Source organism: Diceros bicornis, chromosome 4 (assembly GCF_020826845.1).
Source record: "Diceros bicornis minor isolate mBicDic1 chromosome 4, mDicBic1.mat.cur, whole genome shotgun sequence".
NCBI classification, from domain to species: Eukaryota; Metazoa; Chordata; class Mammalia; order Perissodactyla; family Rhinocerotidae; genus Diceros; species Diceros bicornis.
In genome coordinates this window covers 42,293,010-42,316,055 of record NC_080743.1, presented here as the reverse complement: position 1 = coordinate 42,316,055, position 23,046 = coordinate 42,293,010, and the positions used below count along the sequence as shown (strand labels likewise).

The 23,046-nt window shown below is 47.3% G+C and overlaps 1 protein-coding gene across 3 annotated transcripts in view; it reads right to left on the bottom strand.

Moving 5' to 3' along the window:
* Positions 1–2,076: 2,076 nt before the first annotated feature.
* Positions 2,077–23,046, bottom strand: part of ELAPOR1 (endosome-lysosome associated apoptosis and autophagy regulator 1) — a 69,965-nt gene continuing 48,995 nt past the window's right edge. Inside the window, exons 8-23 of one of the 3 annotated variants that reach the window (XM_058538683.1) lie at positions 19,948–20,036; positions 15,698–15,875; positions 14,855–14,983; positions 14,360–14,450; positions 12,672–12,777; positions 12,265–12,402; positions 10,965–11,228; positions 9,257–9,430; positions 6,842–7,022; positions 6,442–6,538; positions 5,840–5,941; positions 4,520–4,646; positions 4,264–4,442; positions 3,459–3,624; positions 3,160–3,215; positions 2,077–2,398 (exon numbers count right to left, since the gene is read on the bottom strand). In XM_058538683.1, coding sequence (XP_058394666.1) covers positions 2,299–2,398; positions 3,160–3,215; positions 3,459–3,624; positions 4,264–4,442; positions 4,520–4,646; positions 5,840–5,941; positions 6,442–6,538; positions 6,842–7,022; positions 9,257–9,430; positions 10,965–11,228; positions 12,265–12,402; positions 12,672–12,777; positions 14,360–14,450; positions 14,855–14,983; positions 15,698–15,875; positions 19,948–20,036 — 2,177 coding nt within the window. In that variant the 3' untranslated portion in view covers positions 2,077–2,298. Of the gene's footprint in view, positions 3,216–3,458; positions 3,625–4,263; positions 4,443–4,519; positions 4,647–5,839; positions 5,942–6,441; positions 6,539–6,841; positions 7,023–9,256; positions 9,431–10,964; positions 11,229–12,264; positions 12,403–12,671; positions 12,778–14,359; positions 14,451–14,854; positions 14,984–15,697; positions 15,876–19,947; positions 20,037–23,046 lie in introns of all 3 variants that reach the window. The other 2 variants (XM_058538681.1, XM_058538682.1) reach the window with 2 other exon arrangements.

Below are 23,046 nucleotides of genomic sequence, written 5' to 3'. Positions count from 1 at the left end.
AATCCTTCAAGTATTATTGGAGTTTGAGGTTGCTCTGGGGACATTCAGTTTTAAGATGTCAGAATAAAGTCAACCGGGTATGTACATTCTCCTACTGCTTCCAGAATAGTCTAAGGACCTTCTGTGGCCTTTGTCACAAAAGAAAGTTATTCAGTGGGAAAGCAGATACCCAAGGTGTTGCTGAGACTACAGGAAATTTCAGACTGGAGCTCACGAGCTCACTATCTGCATCCGTTGGGAGGAATTCCCACATGGCCACAGGTTCTGAGAGCCTGACTCCCACATGAAGAGAGAGAATTCGGATATCAAAGAAAATCTTCTAGATTTATTGAACCAGAGGGACTGCCTGCCTGCAGTGATCTGTTGTTGGCCAGAAGTCACAGCAGGGCTCCAGTTCTCCCTGACCCTTTTACAAGACCATTGCCAGGGCAGCAATTGCTAATCAGATCAGCAAACCATTTTGTGGCAGACAAACCACTTAGAAATGCCATCTCCATTCTATACCTACCATCTGGTCACCAAATGGCCGTTTGAGAAGGGAGACAGGCTAAAACCATGGGCCACTGGGCCCTTGACCAAGAGATAGTCATTCTAGGCAGATAGTGAGGGAGAATTGCCAGTAGTTGAAAGAAAAAGAGAATTTAAACTCTCGCTTTGGTTTTACTGTTCTAGTTACTTAAAGTTCATCGATTATATCTGGTGTAAAAGTGGAGAAAATGGGCACAGAGGACACTCGCTTTACTCACCTTTCAAAAGGGTGCTGCCAGAAATTGGGGCCAGAAGTCTTTTTACTTTTCAGCACACAAAGGAAATGAGAACAGGAAAAAGGGAAGGACAGGGGCTTGACAGTGCAAAGTGTCCCAATTTGGTGAACACCTTCTTCACTCCCCTAGTCTTTCCTCCTTGAAGCCTGATCTGATTCTGCTGCTGGGTTATGGGCTGGGAGTCAATTCGTTTTTTGGCCAGCCTAGAAGCTGTTTATTCTGTGGCTGAGCAGGTGAGGTGAGCTTAGAAGCAGACATCACGGCCACCTCAGGTCCATCCCATTGTAGGCTGGATCCCTAGTAAGGCCCCATTAAAACTTTGGCCTCCTTGTGTTCTTTCAAAATATGACACCCCCAAGGCTGGCACCGTGGGATAGTGGTTGGGTGCACACTCTCCGCTGCTGGCGGCCCGGGTTCGGATCCTGGGCGCGCACCAACGCACCGCTTGTCAGGCCATGCTGTGGTGGCGTCCCACGTAAAGTGGAGGAAGATGGGCACGGATGTTGGCTCAGGGCCAGTCTTCCTCAGCAAAAAGGAGGAGGATTGGCACGGATGTTAGCTCAGGGCTGATCTTCCTCACACACACACACAAAAATATGACACCCCTGTTCCGTGACATGGCCCAAGCCTCTAAGAATGGGGACTCAAGGATGGGGAATTTTCCTTACTGGCAGGGTTTGTCATCTCTGTGTGTAAAAGCAGGTAGAGAATGACATTAGAACATCAGAGTTTGGGGCTTACTTGGTTCCCTTTAGTGTCACAGGGAGATAGTGGGAGGTGAAAAAAAAGAAACAAAGAAAATGAGGAGGAGAGCTCCACTAGGGCTTTGGGCTTTTTCTTGATGAACTTTTTCCTTTGGCTCCAGGGGAATATTTATCACTTACTTAAGAAAAGGGAATGAACGGCCTAGTTTAAAAAATGAAACAAAATAAAAGCTTCCTGACTGCCTTTCTTTATGCTTATCAAGCCTTTTCTTACTCAGGCCTTACTCAGCTGGCCCTTGGCCTATCCATTACACTCAGTTTGAGCTGGTTATCCAGGAGAGATGAATCCAGGCTGCCATGAAGATGGTCCCCCAGGGAACGCCAAGACCCTCCTCACCCGGCCTCTCTCCTAGAGAGATCATGAGCTGAGGGCATTTGATCAGAGAAACTCCCAGCTGCTCTGCCCTTCAATAAGAGGACAGAGGAAGTAGTTTCTATATTTAGGAAGAGAGAAATATTTTCATTCCAGACTTGTAAGAATTACGAGCAGATGAAGCTATGGCTCCGGTAGCTGAACAATTTTGAGAAACAAGAATCAAGCAAGGGAGTAATATACAAACAAAGTGTGGGTATATTTGGCAGGTTTGAGGCAAGCAGAAAGGAGAGTTTGGGTACTCTATAAAAAAACAAAAATCTGAAATTCAAACTTCTGATAAGGCCACAATGAAGAGATTTCCAGCAGTGCGTGTTGCAGGAAGCTGGCACCCAAATCGCCACAGGCTTGCAAGGTGTTGTGCCAAGGTGAGGAGGCAGGCGAGGCAGGGTGCCTCTCACAGGTCCATGTCTGGGCCTCCTGAGGATGTCTTCAGTGGCACCGAGTCAAATCCGTCAGGAGTCCTCTGAAAGAGAGATGGTGACAGGAGCTGGCTGCTGCACAGGGGCAAGCGTGGGGAACAAAGGAGAGAAATGGAGAATAGGTGACAGAAGGAACCCTTATGGAATTCCTGCTTTCAGTGGCTTTGTGGAAACACAGACATAAGATACCCTCTATTCTTCTTGCTCCCTTCAGTCAGTCGGAGGATAAGAAAAATCTTTAAAACCCCTGCTTTGCATCTTTGCTGATGCCAAGACTTGAGGGTCCCAGGGTGAATTGTTCTCCCATAGGTAAAAAAAATCAAGGTCTAAGGAGGGCAAAGGAGTCACCCTGCTAGGTCAGCACCAAGGGAATGAGATTCAGCCATCTAAGCACCTACCTGCCTTCCTTTCCTCACCATCCCTCAGTCCTCTCCTCCCTCTTACCTTCCTCCCCACCCACACCTGTTTGGATGAACTGGTTCAGGGTGGCAGTGAGGTGTGGGTGCTGGCAGAGAGGGGCTGTGGAGGGCTGTGGCCCTGGAGGAGCTGCTTGGATGCTCTTTGCTGGCCCCATGGCCAGCGACAGTGATGTCTGTATTGCATTCATGAGCTTCATACTCACTCACCCACCTACACAGAGCCAACTCTCCCAGCTCAGAATTGCTCAGTGTTGAATGGCTTAGACTTAGCTATGACTCAGCCCCTAAAGGATGGGGCCCAGACATCTGGGGGATGGCACCCTCCAGTGGTCAAAAGAGAGCCTCACTTCTATCAGAAGTTGAACCTACAGATCACCTCATCCCCTCCCTCCAAAAAAAAAGGGAAATGATTCTTACAACATGGTTGGTTCAGTACTCCTTCTGGAAGTTAAAAGGCCCAAACAGTCCATCAACTGGAGTGCATGTTGGGAGAGAAGGAGCCTGGTCAAGAGCAGCCCTGGGCCCCAGGGGAAAGAGTATTGGTGTGGAAATACAGAGGGCAGAAGCCAGGATTTTCAGGGTGGGGGGACAGAATAGTCTGGAGGGTGGGGAGCAGAGTAGTGGTCCCTGAACAGTGTGAGGCCATTCAGGGTCCTAGGACTGGTGTCTTCGCCAGCCCTCCAGGCTGACCTCAGTGCACTGGCCAGGCTTCCTACCTTGGAGGTAAACGATTTGATCTTCCCAAAGAGTGACTTCTTGCTGGTAAAGATGAGGTCATCCTCCACGTCCTCGCCTTCCATAATGGCACAGCTGTCGGCTGCTGGCAGGTCACAGTCCTTGAGGGTGGCATTCATCACCAGCTTGGAGTACTTGTACTCTAGTCTGTGAAACAGGGGATGGGAAAGACAAGACACCAAAGTGTGGAATAAGAGGAAAACAAGGGGCCAGCCCCAGCGGCCATGATGTGGTGGCAACCCATATACAAAATAAAGGAAGATAGGCAACAGATGTTAGCTCAGGGCAAATCGTCCTCAGGAAAAAAAAAAAAAAGAGGAAAAGAGGGAGAGAGGCTGGGCTATAAACAGATATTCCCATACCATGGCTAAGGAAACTGAAGCATAGCAAAATGGTGTTGGGCTGGGCATAGAGCCAAGGAATCTTGGCTCTTGGGTCAGTGATCTTGTTTCCTTAAAGCTGGCTGTTTTTGTGATCTCAAAGCTTAATAGAAATATTGGAATTGTAAAGTCATTATTATTATTATTAATAATAACAAATCAAGGATACCCTTTGCTTTTCTTTTGAGAATCTAACAGCCATTTGTAGACTGCCATGTGGTACCATCCCTGTTCAGCAGGATAACCAAGGCATACACTGGATAAGTGGCTCAACAAGTGGCCAGAGTCACGGGGTCTGTGGCCAACTCCAGAGAAAAGCCCCATGAATTTATACTCTCAGATGTCCTCCTCCTGGCTCAGTGATCCCACCCTGTCCCTCCCCAAACTCCAATACCCCATCGTGTACTTTTGATTCTTTTTCCAAAAGTAACAGGTCAAGACGGTGAGCAGGATGGCAGTACAGGTGCCTGCAGAGATGCCTACTTTCAGCCAGAAATCTATCGTTTTGCAGATGGTGACTCTCTGCTCAGGCAGGGAGATGCCACCTGTGCATAGCTTTGGTTCTCGCCACACGTAAGTAGTCTTCTGTTGGGGAGAAAAACAAGGAACTCAGAGATCACATTCCTTTCTCTCCTGGGAAATCCCCAAGCAGAGAAACCTACCTGGATCCCAGCCACACAGCTGCTGACGATAGTGTGGTAGTCAGCAGCCGAGCAGAGCGGGCAAGCGGCCACACTCTCCCACAGGAAGTGGAAGTTACAGCCATCACAGGTCCCATCAGAGCATGTTCTGGCAAAGCAGAAAGGAGACCTGAGTGCTCACTTGCTGGACCGGAGGGGAAGATCTGGTTGGAATCCTGTCATCTCATAGCTTGCCTGATCCATCTTCTCCTTGCCAAACTGTTAGCTCCACCAGGATCCTTCCATCTAGTCTTTAACACAGGCTTCGCTCTCCAATTTCCCTGATGATAAGAGGCCTTTCCAACCTCCACCAGGCTCCCCACCCTCTGCCCGTTTGCTTCTGCTGACATCAGATGAGAGCTAATGTAAGGTGTCTGAGCTCTAGCGTGGCTGCCCAACCAAGCCCTCAAAGGCTCCTGTTCTCCCCATTGACATGTGACATTTTGCAAAAGCCATTTTGATGCATCTTCCCGAGGGTGGGGTTCAGGAATGGACTTCAGGTCATGGATATCTGTTATGTACTTTACTGTGATGTTTACAACACGAACAATGATTTTACATTTTGACACCACTGCTGGGACAGACTGTCCTGCTTTGCTCCCCATCTCCCTGATCAGTTGTTGTTCAGGAGCTGCATCTCCCAACCCATCTTCCTCAAGATACCAGTGCCCCTCATGATGTTAGTGGGTGTTATGTGGGGAAAAAAAAAAGGAGGTGGGGGGAGGGGTACTGAAATCAAATTAGTTTGGGAATTCTCAACTTAGTGCACTCAGCTATTAAACTCAGACTTGGGTCTTTTAGTTGTGGAGAGAGTCCTAGGAGTCCCTAAACCTTTACCAATCCTAATAATAGCAAGTACATGCCAGACACCCTGAGAAGTCCTCAAGTCTCATTGTCTCATTTATCCTTTCAATAAGTTCTCTGAGAGAACTTATTATTATCTGAATTTATAGATAAGAAAAAAGAAGAGATAAGATAAGAAATAGAGAAGATAAGAAATGTATCCATGATAACATAGCTAGTAAGTGGAGGAGGTGAATGAAATCTGGCTCTCTGCCCCAGCAGTTAGCCACTTTGCTGTGCAGCTGCCCCTGTAATGGTCTGGGAATGTGAAGGTAGCTTTGACTATTCCTGCTGCCTCATTCTTGACATCTGAAGATTGAGGGTTTGGAGCCATAACTGTGTCCCTAAGAGCTCACTGATGGATCTCACATTGTTTTCTCTTTTGCTCTTTTTCAGTAATCTTTGGCTCTTGGGATTGGAATGAGTCCAAGGAAGGGAGACTTTGTTACATCCCTTTACCTTGGCAGCGACAGACTTCCAGGGACAGATTTTAGTGGACTGCATCTGATGCGGATGGTGGTTGATCTCCCAGAACTGCAGGACTGGGTCACATCATTGGACCTGCAGAGAAAGTCAGCCCCAGGGGGAATGAGTCAGTCATCTGTGCCATTGGAGAGCCACTAAGTGAAGTCAACATGGAATGAATGATTCCCTTGCTGGGGAAGTCAGGACTTGGGCTCTAGCCTGACACACAAGAGTGCATAGGCCTTGGTTTATACATGGACAGAGTGGGGATCAGGGAGATCTGGTCAAGGGGAAATGCACTGGTCTAGGAAAGGTTAGCATGTATATAACACTGGAGTCTCCTTGGGCGGGAAGGGAAGTCGGCTACAGACCATCGAATATTTCTCCCTGCCTCCAGGGGCAGACCTGCCCCAGTACTACCCAAGCAGCTGGGATCAGGGAACTCCCAGCCTTTAGCTGTCATTGCTGGGCAGATCTGCTAGACCTTGGTTGTGTTCTGGCTTGATAAGTATAGGTGGCTAGAGAGGGAGGGATGCAGCAGAAATTGTGGAGGAGCCCTAGGTTTCACTCGCATTAGCCTGGCCTCTCATCTTCACCTATAAAAGAAGATCACGTCCGGTATTCCCAAGGACTCCGGGTGGAAAAGGTCAGCTGGGGAGGTGATTCCATCCAGAGTCATATCTGTTGTCACCCCTGCCAAATTAGAGCTCCTAATTAGTTCCTACTAGCAGCATTCACTGGCAATCACTTCAATTCTTTTAATACCAGTCCACATACAACCTTCCTTCATCTCATCACATGCCCAGGTGGCTCATGGAAGGGTGAACCAAAGGTCTGTCAGAGACCCCAGGGGCACTTGGTACCCAGGATGGAATAGAAAACAGAGGTCAAGAGGTTGGGCCCCTCATCTGGGGCCTTTTACCTGGGAGCCTGGTAGCCTCACTCTCTCGTACACACATACAAGCTCAAACAGGCTGGAGCAGCTGGGTTACTCACCGATAAGTCGATCAGCGAGGCTGACAGGCTGCGAGGACACCCTGGCCTTGTAGCCTGTCACCTCTGGGGGAATGATGACCGCCTGGCAGATGTAGGCTGTGATGGACTTGGAGAAACCTGACTCACCCTCAGGAATCCGGAGGTCAGTGACATTGTCGGTGCACACGGCCATTTTCTTACCCTGGGCAGGGGGATGTGGGGAGGAAGAAGTGGGAAGGAGTGAGTGGTCACAGAAGAACTCCCAAAAGGGAACAGGGAATAGTTTTTCACATCCAAAACTTCAACCTTCCAATGATATGTTGCAGTGGAATGATTCATCCCAGTTCTAATTACAAGACAGGTTAAAAAAAAAGAATAGCTAAGAATAAGACCTAGGTGTCCTAGTTTCTGGAACTCTGGCCCAGAGATCCTCAGTCTTTTTGTTTCCTTGGAGTCACCTGGGAGCCCTACATGAGCAGGTTGTGATGGTGGCATTTGGAGATCTAATCTACCAGCCCATAGGTTAAGGGACTTCCTTATCCTAGTCTTCTAGGCCGATACTGAAATATGTAACTGACCCCATGAAATTTCTTTGAACGTCTGGCCTGGTTCATATTCCCCTTCTGTGTCTCCCTTGGTGCTGTGATTCTACCATGCTTGTCTTGGAAGCACTTTACAGACGGAGACTCTCAGGGGTTAAAACAGACCCCATAGCCAGCCCCTTCCCTGCCTTGGGGTAGGATATCTTAGGACCAATTGGAACCTATTCCATTAAAAAAAATTTTATCAAGAGAAGAAAGTTTCCTTCTCCTCCAGTCTTTAACAACCCACACTGTACAGAACTCTGGAAGACAGTAGGAATTGAGACTCCTTCTTCCTCAAGATTTCATAATAGAAGAAATATTGAGATATTGGTCCTTCAAAAATGTTTATGGAATATCAATATATAACATGTTTGCTAATATAAAATCATTTGTTCAATATTGTAAGTGGACTAAGATTTAAAATGTAGGATTTTCAATGTCATAAATTTTATTACAAATGGAGCTAAATTGCTAAATCTGGTACCTCAGTTTATTTTAGATTGTAATTTCTAGATTTTAAGAAATAAAGAACATGAGAACAGGAAGAAACCTTCACATCATAATAAAACAAAGAGTTATTTTGTCTTTGAACTGAAGGTCCATAGTGTGACAGTACACAGTAGGCATTTCTGAAAAGAAAGGAGCAAAGCAAAAAGAAAAGACACAAACTCTTGAAATTCCCCATCTTCATCTCTCTCCCCACTCACTGAATGAAATTTTTGCAACATGGGGCTTGCTTTCATCAGTCTCAATTCCTGAGTTATCACCATCACTTCTGAGGCTTTATTTTAACTTCTTCAAAGACTTTTAAAAACAAGATAGAGACATCTATCTCTAATCTTTCCTAGATTAGTTTATTTCTTGACATGTTCTCTATATAAACACAAATCAACTTTTTTGCAGGCTGCATTAGATGGGTAGAAGCTGTGTGGTGTAAAGGCCTCATTTCCACACAAAGTCACAGAATAAATGCTCAAGATGCTCTTTATTTTGTAACATTTATTTTTTATTTATTTACTTACTTTATTTTTTGTGTGTGAGGAAGATCAGCCCTGAGCTAACATCCATGCCAATCTTCCTCTTTTTGCTGAGGAAGACCGGCCCTGGGTTAACATCTGTGCCCATCTTCCTTCACTTTATATGGGACGCCGCCACAGCGTGGCCTGACAAGCGGTACCTCGGTGTGCGCCCAGCCGCCAGCAGCGGTGCGCGCACTTAACCGCTACCGGCCACCGGGCCGCCCCCATATTGTGTAACATTTAAAACTAACTTTCTGACTGCTAATTCTGGCGTGTTTGTAATTTAGTCAAGTGCAGTAGTGGTGTGACTGCCCTTTCCATTTCTACCTTTCAATTTTGGACCCAAAACATTTGTAGCAGCGTGAAGTGGCTGATGGTAACATTCTTTCCTTATCTTATAAAGCCTTTCATGTTACTTTCCTTCATTTGTACTATCAGCAAAGATACATGTAGATACATGAACTAAGAACAGTTTATTTCATCCAGCCTCCAGAAAACACACGACAAGCGCCGTGATTAGTGAAGACTGCTTTTTGAAGGAAAAAAGAAATCTTCCTCTTGCGTAGTTTTTATATCCTTATTCTGAAGGAATAAAGGTCAGGTAGGAGTAAATGAACACCTTATTTTAAACACTTTTAATTTCCTAAATGTTTATAATTGAAATGATTTAATTTTAGAGGAAAAAGTCCTCAGGGAGAACAATAACCATTTAAAAACCTTTGAGGCTTCTCAATCCCCTGTGGCCCGGAGGTCCTCTAGCTGTTCCCCTGTGTCCTCTCTGGCCTCGGATCCCCTGGCGACCCCTCCCGGTGCTCAGCACTTGCACGCCTTACCTGGTTTCCACAGAGACCGAAGGTGAAGTGATGGAAATATTTCAGCCCTTTGGAGGTGAAGCTTGGCGCTCCAGCCAGAGAGACAGTGTCCGCCAAAGCCAGGAAGTTGTAGTTGAAAGTCCTGCTCGGAGTGCTGACTGAGAAGGTGCAGTCGTTGTAACACAGAGAGTGGATCTGAGGGGAAAGGGACTGTCAGGCCGGCTGCTCCAGTAGCTGAGGAGACCCCGGCGGAGAGTGGCAGTCACTCTCCCCAACTCCGTCCAACCCAAGTAGGGTGAGAGAAGAGGAAGTAAGGATTGGGGGTGGGCATGAAAAGAAGTGGAACAGGGAGGGGCTGGTGGGGTTTGTGTACATCTTGCCATTCAATTATTAGCACATATATGATGTGCAAACTCAAACCTATTGTTTTTCAGCAGGTAGTCTGGTCTGATTCTATAGCCTTGTCCCTATGCCTAGATTCTAGAACTCTCTCAAGACACAATATAGCCCTCCTTACTTTCAAGCAGAAGACAGCGAGGTGCTAATTGGAAGAAGGGTGTCCAGGATGGCAGAAGAGAAACTACCAGCCTTGCCCCCCATTTAAAACTACCAGACTACCCCCTACCCCCATTTGAAACTCTCTGAACCCTGCTTCCTCCTTCCCAGGTTCTCTGTAGGAACTGAACCTCAAAAGGGGCTTTATTTCCCACAAGCCCCTTCCTGGCTCCCTCTTAGGTCCCCTTCAGCAGCAGCCTCACACAACTGTCATTCCCTCCCACAGCAGCAGATGGAGCCCCAGGGAGGAAGTTTGTGGCAAAAGTCCAGGGTGCCCAAAAGAGGTTGCTGGGGTCTGCAGAATTTTTGCACAGCTAGACTGAACAATGTCTGCAGATTGTATAAATAATGCCTTACAGATGTATGTCCACGTGGTTGTGATCAGTAAAATACAAGTTCACTTAAAAGCATTAATGAATAACTAAGAGCTTTTAGTCATAGTACTTTCTTGGACTCAGAAAGTACATGAGGGAAATAGCACTGTTCCACTTTAGAAGAAAACCACTGGATAGAAGGAGGGCCGGCCCCGTGGCTTAGGGGTTAAGTGCGCGCGCTCCGCTGCTGGGCGGCCCAGGTTCGGATCCCGGGCGTGCACCGACGCACCGCTTCTCCGGCCATGCTGAGGCTGCGCCCCACATACAGCAACTAGAAGGATGTGCAACTATGATATACAACTATCTACTGGGGCTTTGGGGGGAAAATAAATAAATAAATAAAATTAAAAAAAAAAAAGAAGGTATTAATGCCAATTAACCACATGTCTCAGGAAAGGGGGGTTACTTTTCCAAAGAAGAGGGGGCAAATTCCCATGATAACAGGCTGGATTGAAGTAGGCTGAATTAGGGCCACAGGTCCCACTATTCCTTCCCTTCAGTTCTCTGCACAGATGCCAAATAACCGTCTGGACCAGAGGGTCACAGATCTCCCTGACCTATCTCCTAAAGATGAGACTTGTCCATGACTGAGGCCTAGACCCTGAAAACCAACTGCTACAGCTAAGAACTCACTATCCATGGTCACAACCTGGATAGCATATTCCCAGGACTCCAACCTGGGAGTATGCTACGGGGAGTCCTTGGGTATCAGCCCCTCAAGAACCCCACCCAGGACCCATATCCTCTGAGGTGGCCCAACCAGAGGGCCAAGGTTAGGATGCATGGCCAACTGTTGGCACCTCATTACTCTTGGTCCCTGGACCACACGGCATGCAGGCCTGGATGCCATAAGGCTGGTGGGCTTTCAGGATTGTGTCAGGGGGACAGGAGTGGCAGGTTCCTGAATCCCGATCAATGTAGTAGCCAGCAGGACAAGAGGTGCAGGAGGAGCCCATGTCGGAGGCTTCCAGGGCACAAGGACGGCAGTAGGAGGCCACTCCATCCATGACATTGGTGACGTTGATGGAGTAGATCTTGGCAACATCATTAGTGTACTTTCTACCCTGGAAACAAGGAAACAAGAGGAGAGCGGGCGGAGGCCTGAGACAACAGCAGCAATTGAATTCTCTGGAAATGGTAAAGTGTGACAATCTTTCTTATTCTATGATACTTGAGACAAATCTTAGAAGCATCCTATTCTTTTTACTCACTTAACAGTAACTCTTTATGTATATTTTGTGTCATTTTAAAACAAGACTGAACCACTTAAAACGATATATAAAAATATTAAGTACCATGGGGGAAATATGCAGTAGATACTCATTTGAAAAAAGCAGGTCTCTTCCTTATAAAAGAAAAGAAATATATTTATAGAGAAATAAAGACTGTATAGGAGATACTCTAGATGTTAACTGGGTTATCTCTGGGTAGTAGGATTACGGGACATTTTACTTCTTCTTTTTGCTTTTTTCTATCTTCTAAGTTTTCTGCAATGAACCTGCATTACTTTGAGTTAAGAAAATAAAACCAGAGTTATTATTATTAAAAATAACAATAGTGGGGCTGGCCCGGTGGTGCAAGTGGTTAAGTGCACACGCTCAGCTGCGGCAGCCCGGGGTTCCCTGGTTCGGATCCCAGGCACGGACCGACGCACTGTTTGTCGAGCCATGCTGTGGCGGTGTCCCATATAAAGTGGAGGAAGATGGGCACCGATGTTAGCCCAGGGCCAATCTTCCTCGGCAAAAAAGAGGAGGATTGGCAGATGTTAGCTCAGGGCCGATCTTCCTCACACAAAAAAAAACAAACAATAGGGCTAAACAGAGTATACCAGGACCGGCACCATGCATGTCCTCAGAGGCTGCTGAGGAGGGACAGATAATTTAAGGAGCTTACAGTGTCATCTTTCCCCAGGAAGTCATTTGGACAAGGCTGGATGCTCCTCAGGGGGCTAGAATAGGCAGTTCTCTGCTTGACTCCATAGGATCCTTCGAACCCTTGGATTCTGAACCTCAGACTCATACTTCAGTGAATGCTAGGAATCCTCCCTGGTTCAGAGGTCTCTTCTAGGAGCTAGGGGTCTGAGGAAGGGGAAGAGCTTACTATGTCATGAAAAGTGGTCCTCTGGAAGGCCCAGGTGAAGCTCATGGTTGAATTCTCCTCAATGATGTAGGTGTAGGACTGTTTGCCTTTGGAACCTTTCCACGTCTCCACAGGAGTGTTGGTCCTGGAATTCACGCCCTGAATGCAAGACAAAAAAGTGAAGAAGGCACAATGGCTGGGTGGCTGGTGGGGGAGAGGGTGCCCACACCACTGCCATCCTGGGGGCCATCACAGTTGGTCAGACCCATGTTAAACTGTGAAGTCCCTGATAGATAGTCTGGGCCCTTCCTCTGTGAAAACACTGTAAATAGGGTGTCAGTTATATTGATGCACCAGTGGGGCAGAGGGAGCCAACCCTCCCAATAGTCCTTAGAAGCCCCAAAGTGGGCAAAGAAAGGAAAACACACCACCATGAAGTAGAGCTCGCAGTTCACAGAACAGATGGTCTCAAAGACAAATGTGATCCTCGCCACTTCTTTATTCTCTGTGTCTGCCATCACCGACTGTGGAGGTCTGTGGGGGCAGAAATTAAAAGTCAGTTCCAGAGGCCAGGTGGTGCTTACTGAAGAGCCCAGACAGCAGCCAAGTGTCTGCTGGGGGACAGGATTAAGTTCTGAGTATGTTGGAAAGAGCATAGATTAAGTCCAATTCTGCCACCCTATCTATGTGACTTGACCTAGCCGAACTGTAGTTCCCTCATCTGTAAAATGAAGGTGATCATATCTTTCTTATTTACTTCCCATCATCGTGGTGAGACCCAAAGGCATAACAGATGTGGAAGTGCTTTGTAAAATGCCATATAGCCTTGCTAGCAGAGTGTGGTCCCCAGACCCACTGAACCAGTATCTGCACATTAACACGGTTCCAAGGTAATGCATATGCTCGTTAAGTTTCAAGAAGCCCCACTGTCATCAGGTGTAAGTTGTCTGCATTCACTTGCAGCTCGCTCTCCGGGATAGTGGGGGTTTTGCCTGGGTCAAATGAGCAGATATTTCAACTTGTAATTTCTTCAGCAAAGTTCTCAGGCTGGTCATTCTTTTGGGAAAGAGAGAGCCGTGCACAAATGGGTGGAGATGGGGGGTGGGGATGAGTGGGGTGGGGAAGTGCTTTACTACTGCAATCAGATTTGCAAATTGAAAAGTACTTTTGGAAATGTTACTCCCCCAAAAGCCTAAAAGGTTTGCTCACCTCGAAAACATGGGATATATCTGCTCAGCTCTGAGTAATGTAAATCAGGGGAAGGGAAACTAATACCTTTTGAGTGACTACTGTGGGCTAAGCACGGTGCCAGGGAAGGAAAGGATGGGGCTTGAAGGAGGGAATGGAGAAGCCAGACTGGCAATAGGGAAGCCCATTCAGAGGTTGCCCCTCATCTTTAAAGCGCATACAGCAGAAGAGTTCACTGTGGCTTTGGAAATCCATTTATGGCTTTTCTTTTGACTTTGGCCATTTGCTCGAATTCTGAGGACTTCCAGTTCCCAGCTCCTGTCTATACAGTTGTGCTAACCAATGTGCTGGAAGAATCCTTGTAACCTGAGTTAGTCCAAAATCACAGACTCTGAATCCCCCTTGTTTTACAGATGAAAGCCTATAGGGGCACGGAGACTTTCCCAAGTTCACAAAGCCCTGTCTTCCAGTCCAGTGTTCTTTCCACTGTACCACACTGTCTGTAGTATTTTTTTTTAATGGCAAACAAATTGCTTGTTGTCCTAAGTCTTCTTGGGATATGGGGATAAATGTGACAATAAGGGCAATCCCTCCACTCTTCTTGCCCCAAATAAAGATGAACTGTCTATGAGCACCTCTGGCCCGATTTTATCTTATCTGATGCTGTGAGGAGGAAGAATTCGAGTAGCACTCAGCCAATTGATGCGAGAAGCTGGAAGGATGAGAGAGCAGTAGGTAAATCAGCATGGGCAGCAACTAAGAACCTATGTTGGCACTCAGGGGAACTTTGTCAGACCATTCCTGTGCTCCTCTTCTGAACTGGTACTTCAGCATGCCAGAAGCCCTCCCCTCCACAATATTGCAAGCTCTGTGGGATTTGGATGTGGCCGCGGTGGCGTGAGCTTCCCCTTAGCTTTGTATTCCTCACCTAAATCCTGGCACAACCAGAGTGAGAATCATGAAGTCATTGTCTGAGGCCCCAACAGCTGTATAAATGTGGTCACCAGCCACCTCCCAACCTGGAAAAGGAGAGGGGAGAGTTAACACTCTAGTGGTCTCAGATGCAGGGCAAAAGTGTACCCAAATGACAGTCTGGAAGAGAGAGATAACACTGTCCTGGAGGCGTCCAGAACCACCGCCGAACACGAACCATGTTACCTATCCTGCTGCTTTGGTCAAAGACCCTGAAGCTCTCAGAGCAAGACTTTTGGAGTGTGTGCACGTTGTATCTAGTTCGTTTCTGTCTCTAAAACTAAGGTTTGGCAGAATGTAGGTCCATGAGGAATGGAACTTTCAAGGGAGTGTGTGGCATGATTAGCTCATTCTCCTCCAGACATCAATATTATGAAGAAATGGGAAGTTGGAAGAGCTCCTGTGGGAGTGCAGGGAGCTGACAGCTCATGGTAAGGGGAGAGGCAATTACCTGTCACGCCCTTGTACTCAAAGTTGATCCCACTGAGAACAGTCGTTTCCATGTTCGTGGGCAGCGTGTTCCACCATTTGTATTCGAACCCCACAGCAGGTTCAGTGCCAGCTGGGCAGTGGCTACAATCTGGGGGAACCACAAGATGCTCGCATTCAGCAGGAAGGCTGCAGCCACCCTCACTGGAGCTGCTGTCCCACAGACAAGGAGCAACAGTAGCGGGCAGCCAAACAAGGGAGGAGTTGAGCACCATTGCATGGTTATATTGAGTTGGCTCAAAAACATTCTGACAATTTAACAAACTCAAAACATAAACACTGACCCTTCATTCCAATATTCCAGGTATCCTTGCCCACCAAATTTTTCATTTCGAAACTTAAATGTATCTTCTAGTCTGATACATATAGTTCATTTTATTTGTCACATTATTATCAGTAAATGCATTCATATTAATAGGTACACAAATCCTCCAACTCCTTTTGCAGCATGGCTTACAAGTTCTGATTGTGTCAAACTGGCCACCCCAGCTCCCCAGACCTTCCAGGTAGCATCCCTGCCACGTGCTGGAAGCCTCTGGTGTGAGGACTGGGTACCTTCAGGCCTGAGTCACATTCACAGTTGGAAAGGGGAGGAAGGCAGGTGTGACTCTGACCTACAGACAGCACCACCCCCCTGACCTCTTATCTCCTGAAGTTAGTCCTCAAAGGTGGCCTGGCCCTTACTGCCTCCCTCGGAAGGACAGAGTCCTCATTCAGCTGACCACTCTGAGTGCCCACGTGGCCCGCCCAGGTGGGTGATGTGGGAATGGATGTGACGCAGAGAACAGGGCAGTAAAGGGGTTACCAGAGCCATTGGAGTAAGAGCCATAAGGGCAGGGCTCGCAGGTGCTGTTGTTGGTTTTGAAGAAGCCTGGGTTGCAGGGTGGGCAGCGGGTCTTCACGCCAGAGGCAGGCAGCTTCACCGCCCCCTCGAGATCCTCACCACAGATTTTCGGCTGGGCCCATTTGTACATGAGCTGCGTCTGCAGAAATGGATTAAGAACAGCTCAGCCCGGGGCCGGCCCCGTGGCGCAGCAAAGTGCGCGTGCTCCGCTTCGGCGGCCTGGGGTTCGCAGGTTCGGATCCTGGGCGCGCACCGACGCACTGCTTGTCAAGCTATGCTGTGGCGGCGGCACATATAAAGCAGAGGAAGATGAGCACGGATGTTAGCCCAGGGTCGATCTTCCTCAGCAAAAAGGAGGAGGATTGGCATCGGATGTTAGCTCAGGGCTGATCTTCCTCACCGAAAAAAAAAAAAAAAAAGAACAGCTCAACCCATGTGGGATTTAGCACATCTTTGGAATTTACCTTGAGAGTGGCAGCGGGGGGTGGGGGTGGGGGGTCGCGATTCTGGGCTCTAATGAAAGTTCCACCAGGGTGGGAAACTTTGTTTCGATTACTGATGTATCCCGAGCACTGTAGCCCAGTGCCTGGCACATGGTTGTGCTTGATAAATATCAGCCAAATGAATGTTGATGGGATGAAGAGGGACAAACCTAAGGAGGACTTGTGTGACAGAGGGAACTGGGGGACCAGCAGTCTCCAGAAAAATCTCTGATTCCAGTGTAGAATCTTATTGCTACCAAGGTCACAGGAAAAGCAGCTGGTGAAAATCCCAGAACACAAAAAGGCAGGGAGCAGAGGTGGCTTACATAACCCCTGGGGAAAGAGGGAGTGGCTGGGGTATCCCCATTTGTCTTCCAAGTGTTTCCTTTGCTTTTTCATTTATTCAGTAGACATTTATAGAAAGCCTACTACATCTATGTGCCAGACCTGGTGACTCAGAGATGAATGAGACATGGCCCCTGCCCTCAGGAAGCTCCTCGTCTAGCAAGGGCAGCAATCACATAATAACAATCCACGCGTGGGTGACGTTATGTTCTCTGGGACATCGAGGCAAGAGGAACAAGGCTGGTCAAAGGGTACAAACGTCTGGTTATAAGACCAATAAGTTCTGGGGATCTAAAGTACAGCATGGTGATTATAGTTAATAATACAGTATTATATACTTGAGAGTTGCTAAGAGAGTAGATCTTAAACGTTCTCACCACAAAAAAGAAATGGTAATTATATGATGTGATGGAGGGGTTAGCTAACGCTATGGTGGTCACCATTTTGCAATATATAAGTGTGTCAAATCAACACGTTGTACATCCTAAACTTACGCAGTATTACATGTCAATTCTATCTCAATAAAGCTGAAGAGAAAAAGGCAAGAGATACAGTCAGCCATCAGGTCAGTGGACAAGAGAAGCATTGTGTTTGTCACTCACTAGGGCTATCCTTAGTCCTTGGATGGAGGCATTGGATATGAAGAGGAGATGACCTGCAGGAGGCCCCTGCTGAGTCAGGGGTGAGGTTGTGCAGCTCCAAGCTTCCTGTGTGGCCCCCGGGTCAAGTCAGAGACAAAAGGTGCTCTTGTGAATTGCACTGAGGTGATGATGAAAGTGATCTGTGCAGCATATCATACATGTGAAAAGATGGATAAATAAGGCATTTGTCCATTTAATTCAGGGTAAAAAATGACAAGGTCTTTTTTTGTGAGGAAGATCAGCCCTGAGCTAACATCCGATGCCAATCCTCCTCTTTTTTGTTGAGAAAGATTGGCCCTGAGCTAACATCCATGCCCATCTTCCTCTACTTTATATGGGACACCGCCACAGCATGGCTTGACAAGTGGTGCATCAGTGCGCACCCAGGATCCGAACCTGCAGACCTCAGGCTACCAAAGCAGTGTGTGCACACACTTAACCGCTGCACCACCAGGCTGGCCCCAGAAATGACAAGGTCTTAAAGGGCCCATGCTGCCTTCATTGATGGTGAGCCCTGGGGCTCCTCCTCCCCCTGCTCAGCTCAGCCTTCCTCCCTGTGAAGAGCAGCCAATGGTCAGAGCCCCAGGCTTGTGCTCTGACCTCATCTCACCCAGCCTGTCTCCTTGAGTCTCATAGAGAGCAGAGTCTGGGGAGCAGGAAGACTGACTTGGGCCGTCTCTTGGAGCAGAACATTCAGCAGCCCCAATGGATTGGCCCTCCTGGTCCCTAAGAAACCACCGAGGCACATCAAAGGCCACAAGGGCAATCATAGGAGTCGGCTCAAGGTGTGTCCCTTGATTTTAAAATACAGCTTAGGAGACAGACAAACTGAAATCATGAGACTAAACAGAACCAGTGTGGGCCTCAGGAGCGAGACTTCTGTGAGGCATTCCTGGCGGCCGCATATTCATATGTACTCCTCAGCCATATATGCTTCAGGGCTCCTCCTCTGAGCTGTGCTTCTGGCTGGGCTGAAGGTGGGAGCTCTGGCTCTGGCCCGACCCAGCATCCAGAGGCCCCAGAGGTGGTCAGGTGAGGGCAGACCTGCAGGCTCACAGGCATCAGAGCACACTACAGATCTAGAAGGCTTTGGCCTCAGCTGGGAGGGGAAAGAGTGGGGCAGAAGGAAGCAAAGACAGCCACGTTCAGCCACATGTTATGCCCAGGAGGGAGAAGAGGAGCAGGATTATCCTCATTTAATTAGCGAGTCAACTGAGGCCAAGAAAATGACAATAATTTTTACAAGGTCATGCAGACATCAGACACTACGGAACTGAGTCTAAGGTGCAACTGACAAGATATATAGCCATTCTTGCTTGGCTGCTGGAGAAGGGATGATGTTCCAAACCTGAGAACGAGGGGGAGTAAGAGATAACTATGAAAAACAATGACCGTTACGGACCAGACTTTATCCCACGCTTAATTAGCAAAAGGAGAATTCAGCCAGCTGTCCAGCCAGCTAACATTTATGCATCCTAATAGCCAAACATAGGCTTGGTGCTGAATGCCGATTTCCCGACTCCTAATTCTATCTTCTTGAGAGGCTCTGGTTTAGGGATACAGACAGTTCATCCAGAATGTCTCATATAAGACAGATCCCTCCACTTGTGCCCTTGAGCCATCCCTGCTCACCTACTGCTGTTCCTCCAACTCACCAGGCATGTGCCTGTCTCCTCTACACCCACTGTGCCCTCTCCCTGGAAAGCGTTATGGCTCCCCCCTCATCTCATTCAGATCTCTGTTCAAATGTCACCTCCTCGGAGAGGTCATCCTAACCCTCTCTAAAACAACATTCCCCACTCTCTGTCATTGTCCATCTCCTAATCTTCTTTTATTTTTTTCTTCCTACCACTTATGATCATCTGATATATTATACACCCATTTGTTGTTTATCTTGTCTCTCTCTCCACTCACTCCTCAACAAGAATGAAGCTCCATGAGAGTAGATGTTCCCTCGGTTTTGTTACCTGCTGTATACCTAGTGCCCAGCACGGTGACTGACTGTTAAAATGAACAAATGACCTCCTCTAAGAGGCCTTCCCTGGCCCCCAGTCCTGGTCACTCCCCTTCTGGGTTCCCCGGTGCCCTGCACATCCTTCTTGCGGCCTTGGCCAGGCCCCTCTTTCTCCTCTCTCCACCTTCCCACTCAGGACTGTGAGCTCCCCGAGGGCAGGAGCCTGTCTTAGTCATCTCTCATTCCCCAGCTGGAGCACAGTGTCTGGCGTAACAGTTAATACTCAAAAAATGCCTGCTGACTCAATGACCATGCAGACTACAAGGGAAAGTCTTTCTGAGGCAGAAAGCCAGGGAGAAAGAGGGAAACGGTAGAGACTGAACAAGTCAGGCATTCTCCAGTGAGCCAGGAAATAGGAATCCATTCCCTTCGCCATCCCACAAAAGCTGCGCTGACGGGACAAGTCTGGCGAGTCCCATGAGGAAATCAGTGAGCGTGGAAAGGCAGCCATTGCCCAGAGGGGCTGAGCAAACGGAAGAAACCAAGCAAAAGAAAATGAAATGGTTTTTTGAAACAGAGCATATGTGAATAAGCCGTGGAACAAATGTGGCAGAACGAATTGCTGACCTGAAAATGAATGAGGCCATCTCCTTTTGCCTCCCCACTGGCCCCGGGGTCCCTGCGGAGGTCTGTGAGGTTTTCTCTGGTGCCAGCTTCACTGACTGCTGGAACTCCAATGTGGTAAAGCCCAAGGAGCGGGCAAAGGGGCCCCCAGACCATGCTACCCACCTCTCCGTTGGCATCACAGGCCATGTGAGTGTAGAAGTAATCTTTGTCTGTGCAGGCGGGGCGCACTTTGCAGGAGGAGGATCCTTTTTCTAAATTGTGGAAGCGAGGACAAATATTTGAAGTTACATAAGAAAGCAGAGCTCTTGACCGCTTGCTCATGACCCTAGGACCCCCAAGACCCTGGGGTATGGCACGATACAGATACTGCAGAAAGTAGAAAATCCTGCATACCCACCCTTCCCTTTGCTTCGGTGGCATCATTTCCAGTCCCTAAAGCCCTGCTCAGACACCCCCTCTGCACCTCTCCCTGGTGTTGCTGAGAAGGGCCCACACTGTGGGGCAGGGCCTGGAGAAGCGGACTGGCCAAGGGACCAGCAAGGAGGGCGGGCAGCTGGAAAGAGCATCTTGCAGGTTAACCACCAACACAAGTTCCCTGAAACCCACTATCTTCCAGGTGCCTCAGAATCCTGACTGTGAGCGTGGTTTTTCTACTCCAGAAGGGTTGAAGCAACATGTAGGAAAACCTAGGACAGTGCCTTCATACTTATTCCAGTTCTTCCTCTGAATTTTCTCTTAATATATGCCTATAATGAAGGCCTTTCTCCATGCAACCATCCTACACAGATAAGGTGATACTTTCCTCTGACTCCACTTAAGACATAAAGTTCTTTCCACTCCCCTCACCCTCCAAGCATCCTAGGACTATCTCTGACTCTTGACCTGTACCTAATGAAAAATGTTATTAACTATCATTTTACTTATTCTTTTCTCTGTATGTTCTCCCTATATCTACATTAGTTCTGCTTTAACCCTATGAATCCCTGGATGGCAAGAACTAATTCAACGAATCCCTCTTTAAAGCAATGGATTGCACCTTTTTTGAATTACAAATCCTCTTGAGTATTTGAAAAAAGACCTATTTCCTCCAAGAAAAATATACAGAATTCATGCAAATAAAATTTTTAAAATTTCCAGGGAATTTGCTTTCTGCAGAATAAAAACCACTGCTTTATAGAGTGCCAGCACAATTCTCCTACTACTACTGTCACCACCATTTCTAATGACTCTTGTGTCACCTGCAGGTAAGCACCTGATAGTGGTGAGACCACCTCTCTCTCTATTCCCTAACAGGCAGTGTGGTAGAGTGGAATCAGATTTTAAGTCAGACAGATCTGGGTTTGGATCCCGCTTAATCATTTAGAGGCTGTGTCACTTTAGGCAAGTTACTTAACTTCTCTGAGCCTTAGTGCTCTCATCTGTTGAGCAGTCATAACAATACTCACCTTACTGGAGCCAGCACATACCTGACACAGTGTAAGCAGGGACTCACTAAATGCCGGTAACTATTATTATCTGGGTTTGTGGGAATTATTTTTATTTGGTAACTGCTGTGGGATTTTTAATAAGGATTTAAATTGTCTTTCTCTCCCTTCCGGTTAAGGCTTATTTCTCAACTGATTCCTTCTTCTTCCAAATGATTTCCTAGATCAGAATATCCCCTAATTACAGCCTTGTGGGCCTGCATTGGGGCATTCCCTCCATGGTACACTTCCACACCTCTTCTGTCCCTGCCTTATTAGCCTGGGCAAGAGGGAACTATTGGCTGAGAGGCAGCTGCAGTCTTCTCAGCTCATTTCCTTGGTTAACAAACAGAAGGCCTAATTCAGCACAGAGGGATCCAGGGACTCCTGATGTTGATGGACTTGGCCTGCAGAAACTTGGGGAGATGCTGAAAACATACCAATTCCCAGGACTGTGCATACTGGGTCTAGCAAATGGCAACTTACATATTAGAAAGTGCTTTCTACACGAGAACCTTTCTCTGCTTATCAAATATTTGCTCAACCTGATACCCTAGCTCCAGGTTTCAGCAAAAATGGTCCAGCTGTTTACACATCGACAACTGCTAAGGTGGTTTTAATAAATGATTAACCCAAACGCTGAGACAGACCTCACTTTCCCAGCTCAGGTTTCATCGAGGTGTTTAAGTTGGGCACTAGTCAAGTTGGAAAGATCCGCCTAGATGTTTGGTAACAGGAAGTGAAAAATGGTTCCTGTAGGATTGGCCCTGGGCAAATTTGTAAGAAGATAAAGTTTATTTGGGGGACTTCAACTCCTCTTTCTGCACCTTCCTCCACCTTCCAGTATCTTCTGCCCACCTCCAGGAGTCCAATGTTCTCTCATTATGATCCCTTTTATCAAAGGAAAACATTTCCCCTGAGGATTTTTTTTTTTTTTGAGGAAGATTGGCCCTGTGCTAACATCTGTTGCCAATCTTCCTCTTTTTTCTCCCCAAATGCCCAGTACATAGTTGTGTATCATAGTTGTAGAGTTGTAGCTCTTCTATGTGGGACGCCGGCTCAGCGTGGCCTGATGAGCGGTGAGTAGGTCCACACCCAGGATCCGAACCGGCGAACCCCGGGCTGCCAAAGAGGAACGCATGAACTTAACCACTGTGCCACCAGGCTGGCTTCCATCCCCTGAGGATTTAAGTACCTAACGAACACAAGGCCCAGCTCAGATATCATCTCAGACTCCGGGCAAATCCCTTAGCCTCTCTGAGCTGCTCTTTATTCATTTGTAAGCGGAGAAATCATTCCTGCACTAGGCTGTGAGTAATAAATGAGATAATGTTTTGTAAATTGTAAAGTACTATGTAAGTGACTTAGTATTGTTGTTCCCTATGCCAAGAGTATTTTCATATTAGAAGAGGACTGCTGGGATAGACCTTAATGAAAATGAATTAATAAAATTAATGCTTAACATGCCAGGCACTGTGCTAAATCCTTTATCTGTATTAATCAATTAAGCCACACAATAACTCCATGAAGGAGATATGATTATTGCCATTCCCATTTTACAGATTAGGAAACTGAGGCACAGACAAGTGACTTGCCCAAAGTGGCACTAGTAAATGGTGGAGCGGGGATTTGAACCATAGTAAGTTAGTTCTGGAGTCCATGCTCTTTTTTTTTTTTTTTTGTGAGGAAGATCAGCCCTGAGCTAACATCCATGCCAATCCTCCTCTTTTTGCTGAGGAAGACTGGCCCTGAGCTAACATCCCTGCCCATCTTCCTCCACTTTATATGGGACACCGCC